The 17,631-nt window shown below is 44.8% G+C and overlaps 2 protein-coding genes across 2 annotated transcripts in view; one reads left to right on the top strand and one right to left on the bottom strand.

Moving 5' to 3' along the window:
- The window catches only part of LOC137534811 (large ribosomal subunit protein eL33-like), a 243,047-nt gene that overhangs the window by 56,080 nt on the left and 169,336 nt on the right, over positions 1–17,631 (bottom strand). The gene's annotated exons all lie outside the window — the stretch shown is intronic.
- Positions 5–16,349, top strand: LOC137534808 (large ribosomal subunit protein eL31). Its single transcript, XM_068256463.1, has 5 exons — positions 5–88; positions 4,929–5,037; positions 7,516–7,641; positions 9,950–10,062; positions 16,284–16,349. The coding sequence occupies exons 2-5, from the start codon at positions 4,931–4,933 to the stop codon at positions 16,313–16,315; spliced, it is 378 nt and encodes a 125-aa protein (XP_068112564.1). The 5' UTR covers positions 5–88; positions 4,929–4,930; the 3' UTR covers positions 16,316–16,349.

Below are 17,631 nucleotides of genomic sequence, written 5' to 3'. Positions count from 1 at the left end.
CCCACACTTCGGGTCTCCGGAGGTGAAGGGGCGGGACAAGTGACAAGCCCCTCCACCTTCCGTCCTCTTCCGGTGACGCCGGCACCAGGTATGGCTGCTCTTCTGTGTAGCGCTGTGAGCTGGATGTGTAATCCGGGGTAATCCTGGTTAGCGGTGAGGCGGCAACACCCGGGAATGCTGCGCCGCGGCGACCGGGGCTGCGGTGCTCTGGCTGAGCCTGTATTGCGCGCATGCGTGGGGGGACGAGTGCAGTAATAGCGTATACTATGAATTGCTAGATCTGCGCTTCGACCAATACGCTATCTCTGCGAAGAGCAACTAACGAGAAGAAACAAGCTGAAAGGTGCCATGTATTGATATCCCTGGCAAATTCGACCATTGTGACTGAATATTTGGTGCAATTATCAATTGTATCTATAATAGTTATTGTGCAAGTTGGAACAATCTCGCTGGAAAGTGGGCAGTCAGGTGTGCTGTGGTAGTGGTGGTAAATTTCAGGATGACCCACCGGAACACGGCAGGTCTCCCTCCATCTAAAATGTGTATCCTCTGGGCTGTTCAGAGTGTTGCAATGGAGTGTATGCTCACCTATCATGCCAGAGGTTTCGAGCCATCTCCATCAAGGTCTCAACTCATAGAAGCACTTTTTCCCCTCAGCTGTCAATCTCTTGAACTCTCTTCATGCAACACTTTCCCTCTTAGGCTACTGCTGCAGTTGCTGCAGCTTGGTTTTTATTGCTACTGATAAACTGTTAATAGATGACCTGTCTTTGATGATCCGCTCATGTAGCCACTTTGCTGTTCATTGTGTACTGTCTTCCTCCTACTTTGAGTCCTGTATGTGCCAAAACTCATTCCAGGCATGCTTGACTGATAAAACTGAATCTATCTGCTAGCATGTTTCTCCTGTGTCCTCTTGATCGCTGCTGGGATGTCTGTACCCTGTGATCCAACAGGCACCCCAGTGATGATGGAGAGAAGATCAAGGAGGTGGATAAGTGAGTGTATGCAGTGCTGCAACACTCCACAGCCCAGGGGAGGTACACACAAATGGGTGAGATCCGGGTGCACATAGCCTGGCCTCCATTCACAATGAGATACGAACTGAAGTATGACCATGTTCACATTCACAATGTTTTCTGCCTGAAATTATATTTTGTGGAAAAAGTGCTGTTAAAGTGGACCTGTACTTAAAACTCTCATCTGCTCTAACACATACAGAACAGCATAATAACCTTTAAACAAAAACATTTCTCTGTTACAGCTGATACAAATCCTAAAATATATCAGCACAGTTTTTACTTCCTGATTCATGGAAGCAGACCTATCGTTTACAGCCTGTACTTTGAAATGGGCTTATTTGCCATAAGCAGTCATGTGACACGGGGAGATCAAATTACAACTAGTGATTAGACACAAATGAGGGGGAATTGCACAGGCTAAACTCTTTAAAAAAAATAAAGGAAGCATTTGTTTTCTTTTCCTTTTGTCCTGTGCAAAAGTTCAGGTCCACTTTAAGTGTGGTAACATGTCAGTAAAAAAAAAGTTATTTTAGACTTAAAGGGACACTTAAGTCAAACAAACAAAAATGAGTTTTACTCACCTAGGGCTTCCAATAGCCCCCTGCAGCTGTCCGGTGCCCTCGGCGTCTCCCTCCGATCCTCCTGGCCCCGCCGGCAGCCACTTCCTGTTTCGGTGACAGGAGCTGACAGGCTGGGGACGCGAGTGATTCTTCGCGTTCCCAGACACATTAGCACCCTCTATGCTGCTATATGGCATATGTTATATGCTATAGCAGCATAGATGACGCTATTGTGGCCAGGAACGCGAAGAATCACTCGCGTCCCCAGCCTGTCAGCTCCTGTCACTGAAACAGGAAGCGGCTGCCGGCGGGGCCAGGAGGATCGGAGGGAGACGGCGAGGGCACCGGACAGCTGCAGGGGGCTATTGGAAGCCCCAGGTGAGTAAAACTCATTTTTTTTGTTTGACTTAAGTGTCCCTTTAAGTCTCACTCAAAAAATAAAATGCATAATGAAAAAGTGTTTCATTGTTAATACTAATTGTTTTTAATCACCTGTAGGTACATCCAGCTCTATGTAGTCTAGAGCCTTTTGAGCTGTGTGTGCTAGACTTTGTAATTTGTCCACAGAAAACAATATTTTACGCACTTATTCTGCATTTTTAACGAATGTTTACTGTGACTTTTTTTTTTTTTGCTATTACTGCCATGTTGCCGCACTATTTTACTGACCTTTACTCACACTCTGAAACATTTTTGTGAATGCGGGGAAAAAGTAATTACTGCTGTAGGAAATTTCTTTACCGCACATGTATTGTGATTGGAGGCTAATGAAAGTTAAGTGTAGGTATGTGTATAGAGAAGGGGATGCATTGGGTGCTGGGACTAGATATGAACTGTTGCTGATATCCTAATGCAGTCTCTGGCTGTTATGCTAAGCATATACGGTGCATTTATGCGCCAGTATCGAGCCAGCGAGTCACTGCTCGTCTGCGCGGATTGATTCCCGCTCGTCCCCGTGGGCGCTCCTTATCAGCCACTCGATTCCCCGCTATTGTCCGCCCGCAGCGATCGAGCGGGGAATCTATCCGGCGGGTCATCAGACCTGTTGGATATTATCAATCGAGCCATCAGCGGCTCAATTGATGAGGAAGAATCTCACCGTGTATGCTTAGCATTAGACAGAACCTGAATTGAGAGGTCTCTAGTGCACAGTGATAACATGTTGACTGTGGCTCTAAAGGATGCACAGTAATAATGTGTTGGCAACAGGGCTGTGGAGTCAGTCAAGGAGTCAGAGCAATTTTGGGTACCTGGAGTTGGTGGTTTCATAAACTGAGTCGGATTACTTTTGTACCGACTCCACAGCCCTGGTTGGCAAAGGATGCACAGTGATAATGTGTTTTCTATGGCTCCAATGATGCACAGTAATAATGTTAGCTGTGTGCTTCAAGGATGCGTGGTGATAATGGATAATTTGTTGGCAAAGGATGCACAGTGGTGATGGCTATGGCTCCAAAGGATGCACAGTGGTATTTTGAAATATTAGTTTTCATTTTTTTTTAGGATTTTTGCTTTATGAATGTTATTTTTTCAAGATGTTAGAACATTGACATACTGTAGTATTGATTTATGTAATAGTATGGAAAACATGTTCTGTATTTCCCAGAGAGTGTGGGAATCATGGCTTTAGCAGGTGAATTCTTGCGTGACTCATAGCTAGATAAAAATGTGGGAAAATAGTTAAGGTATATGAAAGTAACCAGTCTGTTCTGGTCGAATTAGAATGTCGATCAGCCCGCAAAATCATCTGATGCATGGCTACCTTAAAGTGTACCTGAGTTGACATGATGAGATAAACATCTGTATATACAGTGCAAAACATTAATAACTAGGCTGTTTTTAATTTTATTTTGTTGCCTGAAATAGTTCATTTCAGGCATGCAAGTGACAGCTTCTGTCTGGAATATATTAAACCTCACTGATAAGCAAATAACAACCATGAAAGTTTTCCTGGCACAATACAACTTCTAAGGGCAGGGGAGAGAGAAAAAAGGTCAATAGTTCATGTATTTTAACTCTTAGACACTAAGGCCCCTTGCACAATGTGTGGCACCGCTGTACTCTTCCCCGCCACTTCCCCCACTGCAAGGGCCATGAAAGTCTATGGGGACTTGCGTACTTCACTTGATGCGACGGGGGGCGCCCAAAGTATTAAAATTGCCGCAGTGCCTACGTAAAAAGCTTCAGCGCAGTACCACATGATCTGTGCCTACCACACGGGATTATGCAGTAATGAAAGTGAATGATCAACGCTCAAAAGGCTCTAGACTAAATAGAACTGGATATACCTACAGGTGATTAAAAACAATTAGTATTAACAATGAAACCATACACTTTTTCATTATGAATAACATTTTTTGTGTGGCACTTAAAGGGAACCTTAACTGTAAGGGCCCTTTTCCACTAGAGCGATTGCTATTGCTGAATCGCAAATCGCTAGTGATTTTTAAATCGCTAGGGTTGTTACTTTATCATAGAAATCACGAGAAGTATTTTCCACTACAGTGATTCGATTTTTACAATGATGCAATGCAAATGAAAATCGCAATCGCATAACAGAATTAATGAAAAATCGCAATCGCTGGCGTTTGTGATTTGTGATTGCGATTGCTAGTGGAAAAGGACCCTAAAAACCTAGGGCATCTACCAGCCCCCTGCAGCCATCCTGTGCCCTCGCAGTCACTCATGGCTCCTCTGGTCCCCCGCTGCCAGCTAGTTTTGTTTTTGCCGACTGTGAGTCGGCCGGCTGCTATGTGTACGTTTGTACGCATCCCTGCTGGTGCAGGAAGCTATTGCAGACATCAACAAGTATATTTTTACACGTTACGGGTGTAATGCGTAAAATTTTACGCATTACACTCGTAATGCGTAAAAATGTACTTGTTGCCTTACGCAGGCGCCTGCACAGTACGGAGGGAGCGCACTTCGCTTGTGTCGACTGGTTCTGACTGGCCGAAGTGACGCGACCCGGTACCGACGATCAGACGGCTGAGAACAGCAGCGTGGGAGCGATCTATGTGGATGGGGCTGGAGGAAGCCCAAGGTATGTATAAATGTATTGTTGTCTTCATCTCTTTGTCTACAATGATTTTATTTTATTTTTTTTCAGACACGTTACCACACTTTTAACTGCACTTATCCCAAAAATTATAATTTCAGGCAGAAAACATTGTGAATGTGAACGTGGTCATACTTCAGTAGTTGACTCATTGTGAATAGAGGCCAATGAATATTTTAGGCTATGTACCCCCAGATTTTCCCCCGTTGAAGAAATCAAGCGCAGACCATTCATTTGCAGCGGAAGAATCCTCTATATGAGGTTACTGACTGTTCTTTGTCTCCACAGCGATGGCACCAGCCAAGAAGGGAGGTGAGAAAAAGAAAGGCCGCTCTGCCATCAATGAGGTAGTCACCAGGGAATATACCATCAATATTCACAAGCGGATCCATGGAATGTAAGTGTCATAGCATGGTATTGTTAGCACATTGGGTTGTGTGAAATGAGATTAAATTGACTATACAAATGAATGCGTTATGGTTTAAGCACATAATGCATATGTTGTGTTCAATAACATTCCCATGCAGTGATTAGAGGAGTGGTCAGCCATGCTATCTCAGGAGAAAACACATATTTAGGTAGATAAATACTTACTCTACTTAACATATGTATTGTACTGTCCACATTTTGATTTTAGTGATTTTTCTACGATAAAAAATAGAAAATCCTTCTTAGCATTTCCCATTTAAGTGTGGCTATATTGAAGCCAATCCTGATGTCCTTTTCTGACCTACTCTTCTCTGCCTTGTTGTGTATGCATAGCCTGCCCTTCCCTATAGGAAGTGCATTGTCTCAACATGAGAAATATTTGCAAATCAGAGAGGTGTTGGAGGGAAATAGGCTTCAGCCAATCAGACTGCATTAGAGACTCTGAAGTCTCATAAAAATGTTTTTATATTAAACATCTCTTTAACACGATAGCCCTAACTAAAACGCTGCATTCCCGCAGCTGAACTTTAACTAACCCCCCCCCAACTCCCCGGGGCATGTTGCGGGGAGCGCTTCCGTGAGAGGCAGAGCTTTCGGCTGCAGCTCTGTCTCTACACGTGTCTATCAGCGCGGATCGCTGCCTCCATCCGCCCCTCTGTCTTCTTTCACTGAGAGGGGTGGGGGAGAGGCGGAGATATGCGCAGATTGGCGCGCATTGAGGCAGAGATGCAGCTGAAGGCTCTGCCTCCCGGGGCAGCAAAATCCACGACCAAGAAAGTCGTGGATTTTGCGGGGGGAAGTTAGGGGGGATTTAGTTAGCGTTCAGCCACGGAGATGCAGCGTTTTAGTTAGGGCAATCATGTTAGAGATTTTTTTAAATGTAAAAACATGATTTTTATGAGACTTCAGAGCCTCTAAGTCTGAGGGGAACTAGAGAAGCAAAATAAGCACAAACCAGCATGCCCTGCAACTTCCTTTGTGTACCAAATAAGTGGGGTAAACTGGAGTATGATCATTCTTCAACAAGAAAATAGTGATTTTAACTTTTGGATTGCCTGGTTAGCATCCTTATTACTTGTTTACCAGATAAAATAAAGAATCGATTTTTGATTATGCCCCACAGTTACACTGTAAAATCAGCAGCTGCTGGTGCTAACCAGGAATTATTGTAACTATGCTGATATGAGACTGCTGTGTGTCACACTGTGGCAGCAGGAGTCGGATTCTAAGCAGGACTGCTGAGTTGTAAGGTAGCACCATTAGATGTCACCCAGCCTCCTAACTTCGGGCAGGAGCTGTAAGGGGGTGCAGCAAAACATTAATGGTGATTGCACGGGGCAGAATAGAGGTATAGTGGCGTAGTGCAATGTTTCTCAAGATTGTATTGGTATGTACCCCTAAAAAAGAAACACACACAAAAAAAATTGCTCACCAAGTATCCCTGGTATGGTAAAGATTCTCAAGTACCCCTTGACAGATATTTAAAAGTCGTACATGGTGATTGTTTCTAAAACACTTTCCAAAAGTTTACTATGGTATTTAAATAGCTAAAATGGTAATTTGGTATTTTTTATGTAGGATTGTTACCTTTTTGAGAACTGTAAAGCCAGAGTAGCCCCTGTACCCATCAGAAGTATCCCCTGGGTTATACTACCACACGTTGAGAACCTAGAGCGTAGTGGACAGCCCTCTTGCCTTGCAGCAGTGAGTCCCCAGTTCAAACCTTGGCCTGGACACTATCAGCATGGAGTTTCTCTGTCCTCCCAGTGTTTGCTTGGGTTTCCTCCCATATTTGTATGATCTTTATTTTTTATTTTCTCTTTGATTGTGGCTAAGGTCACATTGGGACTTGCATTTTTCCCTGTGAAAAACAGGAATCGAATAGTCGCACTGCACACTATGTGCGCGTTGCATCGCATACAGGGAAGCATATAGTCAGTTGCAGCACTCAATCACACCACTGCACACGCTGTGAACGTCACATAAGTGTTGCATTGCAGTGCGTCTTTCCATGTTACAATCAGTCATGTTATGTCACTGCAACGCCCCACTGTGGCAGTGGTGTCACGCTGTTCATTTATTCCTTTATTCTCGGTTCCCATTACAGCGAAAAACTGACTTTTTTTTTTTTTTTTTTTAATGCATCTTCAATTGCAATGAAAAACTGACATCGATCAGATCCTATTTTCTGTTCACGTGTGAGTCTGCAACTGATCCTTTGGATTTGTTGCATTAAGTAGAATGCACTCTTGTGATGCCCGCAATTTTTCTTGGAGAGCAGATGCATTTCCCACAGGGCTGTGGCTTCGGTACAAAAGTCATCCGACTCATCAGTTTATGAAACCACTGACTGCACTTATAGGGTGTTTAGTAATGTTAACCTTGTAATATTGGCAAAACTGTTGCTTTCTTAAAGATAGCCAAACTTTTTTTTTTTTTTTTCCAGAGGTTTCAAGAAACGTGCTCCCCGTGCTCTGAAGGAGATCCGTAAATTTGCAGTGAAAGAAATGCGCACTCCTGATGTACGCATTGATACAAGACTGAATAAAGCTGTATGGGCCAAAGGAATCAGGTGAGTATAAGCTAAAGAGAACAATGTGGTGATTTTTTTTTTTTATTGGGCTCTTGTGTAAACCAGTGTTCCCCCAACCCTGTCCTCAAGGCCCACCAATAGTGCATGCTATGTGGAAATCCTCAAAGGTAGTTAATCAGCTCTGCTGAGATGCTAATTACTCCACCTGTGATTGTGGTTTCCTGCAAAACATGTACTGTTGGTGGGCCTTGAGGACAGGCTTGGCGAACTCTGGTGTTAGCTGTAAGGGCTTGTGCAATTTAATTTTAAAGGAGGCCTGTAGTGAGAGGTATATGGAGGCTGCCATATTTATTGCCTTTTAAGCAATGCCAGTTGCCTTGCTGCCCTGCTGATCCTCTGCCTCTAATACTTTTAGCCATAGACACTGAACAAGCATGTAGCAGATCAGATGTTACTGACATTTTTGTCAGATATGACAAGATTATCTGCATGCATGCTTCTGGTGTGATTCACACTACTGCAGCCAAATACATCAGCAGGGCTGCCAGGCAACTGGTATAGCTTAAAAGGATATCGATATGGCAGCCTCCATCATATACCTCACTACAGTTCTTTAAGGGATGGAACCCACTACAGGGTTTCCTGCAGCGCCGGTGATCGGAAAATCAGTGGAACCCTATGAGAGTGGTAGCACTGTAGCATTGCGATAGCACGGCTGCATGCAGCGTTTGGGAGTAGCCAAATCTTGATCATGCTTAAAGTCAGGGTACATCACGATTCAGAAATCGCAAGTGATTTCTGAATCGGAAACGTGGCAGCTAGTGGGCCCCAGCCCTGAGAGATTTGCTCTTGGTAGCATTATTTTAGGTCATAATATGGTAACGTAAACCTGGGGCAAGGAGGACAAGAGGATTTTTACTTACCTGGGGCTTCTTCCAGCCCCTGTAATCTCTCCGCTTCCTCTGTGTCCTCCTGGTCCAATCAGCTGTGCTGCTGGAGCCAAATTAAGGTCTATAATCCAGGGGCTACTGCACGTGTTCCGGGCTGTGCACCTCTTTGATTGGACTCCTGTGGCTATGATTTCTGCACATGTGCCGATTTAAGTCTGTAGTATGTGCACATGCACAGAACGCTCCCGGCCTTGGAAGCTCGATCGAGGTGACATGCGGCCGGTACAGTGCATGCGCAGTAGCCTGCGAGTCGAGTTGCAGACTTTAATCTGGCTGACAGCTACACAATGGAATGTAACATGCAGGGAGCTGGCAGACTACAAGAGGTTGGGCGAAGCCCCAGGTAGGTAAAAATCTTTGTGCCCCCCCCATCTCAGATACACTTTAAAGTACTTCCAAAGTGACAAAGTAAAGCAATCTTTACTTACCAGGGGCATCTTTCAGCCCCTAGAAGTCTTCTGGGTCCCTTGCTGCAGCTTGTGCTCCCCAGTGTCCTGGCTGCCCCACACAGCTCCCTGACCCAATGGCGCTTATGCCCATGCGTGCATGTCACTGGGGGTGTACAGCGTCTGCACAGTAGTCTGCGCAGGTGCAGTATGCGCCTAAACACGCAGGCGAGTTCGTGCACGGCTGCCAGCCCACACATGCACAGAACCACCAACCTGCCGATGGGACAGCGATCTTTGCAGCTGGCCAGCGTGACACCAGAGAAGACCAGAGCTGCAGCGAGGGACCCAGAAGACTACTAGGGGCTGAAAGAAGCCCCTAGTAAGTAAAGATTGCTTTACTTTGTCACTGCTGGAGTCCTTTAAGGAAAACCTGTAGAGAAATTGTGGAAGTTGGAAAAGCCTAGAATCCCCCGATCTGCTGCAGGAGCATTTATCTGCACAGAGCGGGAGCTTGTTACTTATTTGCTACACCTAAACCAATTCACTGACAGGACATTTGGTCATTTCCTTCTCTGTTAAGAGTTACGTGGAATAACTGTTTTGTGTACATGCATGTTAGCAAGCTGAAATAATTCCTGCCATTAATCCCTGCTATGTACGCCGTGAACTGGTGGAATTGCCTTTTTTGTTAGCTATAATGGAGTTTCATTAGTGGTATGAACCTCAAAATTAATTTTTTGCTCTAAAACATTAAACAAAACAAACGAATAGGAAACCTAAGGACTGGTCACTTGTCATGACATGGAATGTCATTTGAAGGCATATTTACACTGAAGCTAATTGATAAGATTGCCGATAGTCTAGAGGTTTGTGAGTGACGCATCTGTACAGAATCTGCCCCAAACTCCTGCCGGAGGGATCGAGTATATGAGGCTTGTGTCCATTCACGCTTAAGTAACTTATCAGTTCTGCTACATGTTGTAATTTGTGTGCATTTTCTATGTTCAGAAATGTTCCATATCGTATTCGGGTGCGTTTGTCCAGGAAACGCAATGAAGATGAGGACTCCCCCAACAAATTGTACACACTGGTCACATATGTACCAGTTACTACATACAAAGGTATTGTAAATGTTTTTCCTATGTATTCCCTGAATGCATCCTGCATTACATGCTGTGATGCTAATGGAGATGTGTCTTTCCTGTCTAGCAATTTGACACTGCATGCTCACAGAGAATGTCACGCTAAATCTGGGCTGGTACACACCAAGAGTACTTTTAAAAACGCCAGCGATTTGAACAGCGCTTGGCTAATGCATTTGAATGGGATGGAGCAAACCAGAGTGATGAGCGGTTTTCCCCAAACGCAAATACAGGTCCTGCAGCATTTTTTTTTTCTGATTTGAGGCGACTCAGCCTCAATGATAAATATAGGAAAGTGGAAAATCGCTCTGAAAAGCGCTAGATCAGAGCGTTTTTTTTTTTTTCCAAGCATTTGTTGTTACAGAAGCTGTTCAGTAACAGCTCTATTGTAACAAAAAATAAATGCAACTCCAAAAAGCTTAAAAAATTGTTAGGCATGAGTAGAAAATCACTAGACTCGTACCTAGAATCGTTCTAAAAAAAAAAAATTGCAAAAAGTGCTGAGCGTTTGCAGTTATGATGGCGCTTTTTAGTGTGCACTGGCCCTCTTGTGATTTTTTTTGGCTAATAGTTTATCGCTTAACCACTTCTGGAGCAGCAGTCTCTGGCCCCTAAAAGTGGATATGAACTTAGAACTTCCTCTCTGCTCTAAAAGATAAGCAACAGCATAATAGCCTTTAAAAGAAAAACATTTTTATGTTACAGCTGAAACACATCCTGCAATAAATCTGCAGTGTGTCTACTTCCTGCTTCCATGGAGGCAGACATGTTAACATCCTATACTTACAAATGAGCTCTCTGCCATGCCAGTCAGCTGACACAGCCGAGGAATCAAGTTACAGTTGTGACTGGTCACAGATGAGGGGAATTAGACTAAACTCTGAATACATACGGGATGCATTTCTCTCTGTTTCCCTTCTGTCCTGTGCAAGAGTTCAGGTCCACTTTAAGGACCAGAGATTTTTTTGATCAGAAAACAGGGCTCACCGGCGTCATGCCACAAGGACCCGCCACTCTTGCCTTTTGCGCCCCTGTTGACGCTGAAGCCCTCTCGCTCTTCTGTTGGTATGACAGCAGAGCTCCATGCGCTGGCCAGAAGCAGATATCATTGCCTCCTGACCCTGTGATCACTATGAGCCAATCACAATGATCACAGGATCAGTAGACAATGAAATCTGCTCCTGGCCGACTCACGGGGCTCTTCTGTCATAGCAATTGCCGAGAGAGTGGGCTTCAGCGAAGGGAGAGCGATGGGTCTTTGCAGCGTGACGTCGGTGAGCCCTGTTTTTATACCAGCAGGTCTCTGTCCATAAGGGGCCAGAGACTGATAGTACTTACAGTAAATGGTTAAGATAAAATGAGATTTCTGGGGACAAGGTAGTGAGTTCATTTTCACTCGTTACCTGAGAAGGAGCACAGTGGTTTCACATTGAGACAGGAGTCGCACTGTACACATACATACATACATGACATCAGTGTCATCAGAGTGTGTGTCAGGCTCGGGAGGGAAATCTGCATCAGAGTGGTAATCTTGCGCCTGAGTGAGTTATATGCAGGAGCTGCTGCAGATCGCTCTGTGGTAGTTTTTTTTTTTTTTTTTTTCTCGTTTTTAGGGTCTAAAAGCTTGTGAAAAAATGACAATCTGGAAATAACGCTAGGGATGTTAATAACAACCATCTCTGTTACAGCTGAAGAGATCTGTTGTATTTCTCCAGCACTTCTTACTGAGGCAGGTTGTAGGGGAGAATCTCAGACCGACTGCCAGTAATCCCCTAATAGCAGGTTGTTCCGCAAAATGAGCACACTTGGGAGTTCCTATATCCATATTATGAATTGTATGTGTAGTACAGCTAAGAAATAGATCATTAGCAGCAAAGAAAAGTCATTTTGTTTTCCAGTACAGGAAGAGTTAAACTTAAGTTATCTATGCAAAAGAGCTTCTCTGATCTCATGGAACCTCTGGGTCCAATACAGTAGTGTTTTCAGAAACACTAAACCAAGGAATAGACAGGTTGTGATAAGGTTTTGCTGCAGGGAAGTTCAAAGGGTCATTAGCTCTACTCTGTTTTATAGTTTTTAACATACAGTGTGTGGTTTGTAAACTGAAAATATGGCAGAGTGGTGCAATGGGAAAAAAGAACAGTCTATATAACTGAAAATACAACTATGGGACTATTTAGGACTTAATTACACTGGTTGTTTTGTATGTGATGTCATATACAACCACCAGAGATGTAGAGAAAGATTTTGAGACCTAGCTGTGCAGACCAGGTAGCTAATCTTGCCACAGCTTCCCTGCACATTTCTATGCATTGGGGAGGATAACCTTTCTGACAAAGGGTCAGCAATGGCAGAGCCGTGATGAATTTACCTGTTGGAAACATCTAGACCAGGCATGGGCAAACTTGGCCCTCCAGCTGTTAAGGAACTACAAATCCCACAATGCATTTGCCTTTGAGTCATGACTTTGGCTGTCAGACTCCTGCAATGCATTGTGGGACTTGTAGTTCCCCAACAGCTGGAGGGCCAAGTTTGCCCATGCCTGATCTAGACAGAGTGCGCACACATGGAGAGAAGTATTGTTGGTTTGAGTTGAAAAGCCATTTTATATGTCTCCAGGGCTGTGGAGTCGGAGTCGTGAAGTCGGGCAATTTTGGGTGCCTGGAGTCGGTGAAACAATGCTCCGACTCCTAATGAATTTGTAACTGTAATTAAAATAGAAAATATGATAAAATGTTCTATTTCTCAGATAATAGTCATTACAAATAATGTATATATACAGTAATAGCTGTGCTTAGTCCACAAAAATGAAATAAACCAATCAAAATTAGTTACTTGTGCTGCTTCAATAAAGCAGTCCCCGTATTTTTAAGGTCAGATATACATATCTGATTGTGACTGTATATATGATGTGTACACAGGAATCTCTTATATTATTTATTATTATTATTATTATTTATTGTATTTATATAGCGCCAACATATTACGCAGCGCTGCACAATAGATAAAAGGGTTAACGTACAAGGTAGGACATACAGTAGAGGCCCGGTTATCCAGAACTCAACCATGGGCTATAGTTCAGTCTGACCACAAATTGATTTTGCAACAGATGTAGAAAATGGACAGCAGGCTGGCACTACAGTGTCTCACAGCTGATCTGGTGCCGCTAGTGGCATGATCAGTGCACCTTCTTTCTTTGCCAGTATGAATTGTGCTCTGGTACGCAGCTATAGGTAATTTGCATAGGGAGATGAACAGCAGAGAAACCGCCACTACTTCTTTGGCTTGTTTATTCAGTTACTTAAAGAGACTCTGAAGTTTCCTGAAAACGATATTTTTATGTAAAAAATGTGGTTAACATCTTTGCCCTAAATAAACCGCCGCATTCCCGCCGCTAAAATCTATCTAAATCCTCCCAAACTCTCCTCCCTCTACCCTGCAACTTTCTTGGTTGTGGATTTTGCTTATATATATATATGTTACGGCCAGAACCCGAAGTTTGGCCACTTCTAGTTCTGGCCGGCCACTTCGGGTTCTGGCCGGCCAATGCGCGAAGTGGTCGCAGCGCAGCGGCCAATGTTAGAAATGGAATGTTTCCTTTTAATATGAATGTAGTTTTCCTGGCTGTCTCTGGCCAAATGTAGCAAAAAAACAGTTCGTTCATTGAATGAAATGAAGCCGCCCGGCTTCTGCTCCGCCTCCTCTCCTCCGCCCCTGCCCCTCTCTCTCTCTCTCTCTCTCTCTTCTCCCCGACACTGGCAGCGGGGGACATGCGTGTCCCCTCCAGAGTCGTTCGTAGCGGCAGGCAATCCTGTCGTTCGTCCCTGCAGAGCTGGGGCTGGCAGAAGCAATGTCTGCAGCCTCCCCGCTCTGCTTTCCTGGCGCCACGAACGACTGCGCCGGCTGCCCGAAGAAGATAGAGAGAGAGAGGGGCAGGGGCGGAGGAGAGGAGGCGGAGCAGAAGCCGGGCAGCTTCATTTCATTCAATGAACGAACTGTTTTTGTTTTTTTTTTGCTACATACGGCCAGGAAAACTACATTCATATTAAAAGGAAACATTCCATTTCTAACATTGGCCGCTGCGCTGCGGCCACTTCGCGCATTGGCCGGCCAGAACCCGAAGTGGCCGGCCAGAACTAGAAGTGGCCACACTTCGGGTTCTGGCTGTAACATATATACTAAATAACATCTATGCTGTAAGAATAAAGCCTGATGTGTAGCTGTGTCACTAATAGAGATGGTCAATGAGATGGAAATAATTCTGCACTGATGCTGATTTATGCAAATGTATGCACTCCCTTTGCTGATGAAATCAAATCATTTGATATGTTGTTAAAATTTGGTTTGGTGACTACAAATTAAAGGGTACCTGAGACGGATGAAAAGTAAAGTTTTATACATACCTGGGGCTTCCTCCAGCCCCCTTCAAGCTAATCAGTCCCTCGCTGTCCTCCACCACCCGGATCTTCTGCTATGAGTCCTGGTAATTAAGCCAGTCAGCGATGTCCGGCCGCATGCCGCTCCCACAGCCAGGAACATTCTGCACCTGCGCAATAGTGCTGCACAGGTGTAGTATGCTCCTGGCGGCGGAGTGTGTGCATGCGCACTACACCCGACTGGCTCAAGTACCTGGACTCATAGCAGAAGATCGTGGTGGAGGACAACGAGGGACTGATTATCCTGAAGGCGGCTGGAGGAAGCCCCAGGTATGTATAAAACTTTAATTTCATCTGTCTCAGGTTTACTTTGTTACACAGTAGTACTATACTCTACATATGCACTCCCCACAGAGCTGCAGGGAATCCACTGAGAATGCTGTGCACATTGAACACAGAGGTGTTGTCTGTCACCCATAAACCTTGTTCAGATTGTGCATGAAGAATGTGTAATAGAGGAAGAATCTCCTCATTCCCCTGCAGAGTACCTTCACATCATTCTTACATGTACCCACACTTACATTGCCTAGGGCTTGATAGATGTTCTTTGTTCCGGTTTGTACCTTTTACAAGTACTCTTACCAAGGACTAGTTTTAGTCTAAAGCTGAGTACACACGTACGATAACGATCGTTCAAAAACGAACGATAACGACAATTGGACCGATAATCGTGCGCTCCAAATTTTCCAACGATCGTTTTTTGGGACGATAACGACCGTTATCGTTCAATCCGACCGATCCAACCCGGCGGATTTTTTCGAAAGATAATCGTTCAATCGTTGCAGTGTGTACAAAGATCGTCCGATAACGCATGTTCTTATTGCCTGTCATAACGTCACTTCCGTTTGCGCACGCATTTTTTAATCGTTCGTCGTTCAGTACTTTATACTTATATCGTTCACGTGTGTACACAATCGTTCATTACGAACGATCTTTTCCGTCTAATTTGAATATCGTGTAAACGTCACGAATCGTTCGTAACGAACGATCTTTATCGGACGTGTATACGAACCTTTAAGGGAATAAATATAGTAGTCTACATAACCTTCTCACTTCAGTTGTCTTGTAAAATTCCTAATTGTTGGCAGTAAAGAGACGAATTTCATGTTACATACTTTTAATCAACAAAATTGTAATATGCAAATTAGAGGAGTCTGAGTCGGTGAAATCCAAAACTGAGGAGTCGGAGTCGGTGGATTTTTGGACCGACTCCACAGCCCTGTATGTCTGTACTATTGTCCAGAAGAGCCTGGTGTAATAAGTCAGCCATACATTGGGCGATGTGGCTTCTCAGATCATAATCTAATTGGAGAGGGCTATACATGATTCAGTCCTTCCACACACTGCACTTGTACACTTGTAATTGATTTCAGCATGAAATCTAACAAAAATCTATTGAAACGCAGCATTGCTTCATTTGATGCAACAAAGCTCTATCGGTTATCGATTTACCACCGCTTCTGACCCCTTGTGCACGGGGCAAAAGGCTGCACGAGCTGCTCTGTGCTACTGCGCCATGCGAACCTATTCAACAAGCCCTTGTTAAATGTTAGTGGGTCCAGCACTGGAACCGCAAGGTTGAGGCAAGGCTTCCCTAAGGTGAGTTTGTCAAGATTTGCTTTGAGATACTGTAACATCTCCATTCCTTCTCCTGTGGCAGTCATAGCACTTGTGTGGTTTTATCCTTAATGTAGAATAAAGGAAAGTAATTGTCATTTGTGGACATTGTCAACTAGGCAATAATATTTTTTTTTTTCTTTGCAGGTCTACAGACAGTCAATGTTGATGAAAACTGAATGACTTTTCATTGTAAATAAAAACAAAAACTAAGCTGCTTTCAGTTTTCTTCTATTACATTTTGGTATTACATGTGTCCATTTGAGGGTTTCCAGAAACTGGTGTGTCAGGAAGTGACATCCTCAACTAGTATGTAAAAGGAAAAAAGGAAAGCGCTCAGACACAGGTGGATAAAGAAAAGGCAGGACTGGTCTCACCTGGGTTTTAAGGCTGTATGAGAGAACAGCCCGTACAAGCAGATGTCCCACTTTCTGCAGCCAGGGACATCTGCTTGTACAGGCTGTTCTCTTAAAGGAGTACTGTAGAGGGGTCAGGGGGAAATGAGTTGAACTTACCCGGTGCTTCTAATGGTGTCCAACAACCCAACCCCTCATTAGAAGCCCTGTGTAAGTTCAACATGCTTTTGGAATTTAATTTTGGAGCATACAGCTGGCAGTGAATCACAACTCTATAAGCTCAAAATGAAAGCACAACTAACTGATCTCCTGAAAAATTACTTAAAGGGAAGGTTCAGGGAGGGGATTCAAAAAATAAAAATAAATTTCCACTTACCTGGGGCTTCCTCCAGCCCGTGGCAGGCAGGAGGTGCCCTCGCCGCCGCTCCGCAGGCTCCCGGTGGTCTCCGGTGCCCGACCCGACCTGGCCAGGCCGGCTGCCAGGTCGGGCTCCTCTGCGCTCCATTTCTTGGGACTTCTGCGTCCCACGACGGCGCGCTGACGTCATCGGACGTCCGCCGGGCTGTACTGCGCATGCGCAGTAGTTCTGCGCATGCGCAATACAGCCCGGCGGACGTCCGATGACGTCAGCGCGCCGTCGTGGGACGCAGAAGTCCCAGGAAATGGAGCGCAGAGGAGCCCGACCTGGCAGCCGGCCTGGCCAGGTCGGGTCGGGCACCGGAGACCACCGGGAGCCTGCGGAGCGGCGGCGAGGGCACCTCCTGCCTGCCACGGGCTGGAGGAAGCCCCAGGTAAGTGGAAATTTATTTTTATTTTTTTGAATCCCCTCCCTGAACCTTCCCTTTAAAGCGGAACCGTAAATGGATTAAAAACAAACTGTTTCACTTACCTAGGGCTTCTGCAAGCCCCCAGCAGCCATACTGTCCCGTACCGATCCTCCACGAGCCTCCGTTCTCCCGCCGCCAGCTGCTTTCGGTTTTGTTGCCGGGCCACTGCGCCTGCATGACTCTAGCCACACGTATCCTTTCTACGCGTTCCAGTCTGCAATAGCGCAATTGTAGACAGGAACATCTAGAAAGGATAAGTTTTTGGCATGGCTGTGCTGGCCTTGACTTACAAGTCGAGGAACGGAGGTGTGT

The sequence above is a fragment of the Hyperolius riggenbachi genome, chromosome 10 (genome assembly GCF_040937935.1).
Source record: "Hyperolius riggenbachi isolate aHypRig1 chromosome 10, aHypRig1.pri, whole genome shotgun sequence".
NCBI classification, from domain to species: Eukaryota; Metazoa; Chordata; class Amphibia; order Anura; family Hyperoliidae; genus Hyperolius; species Hyperolius riggenbachi.
The sequence above is the reverse complement of the archived record's forward strand: the minus strand, read 5'-3'. Positions and strand labels throughout refer to the sequence as shown.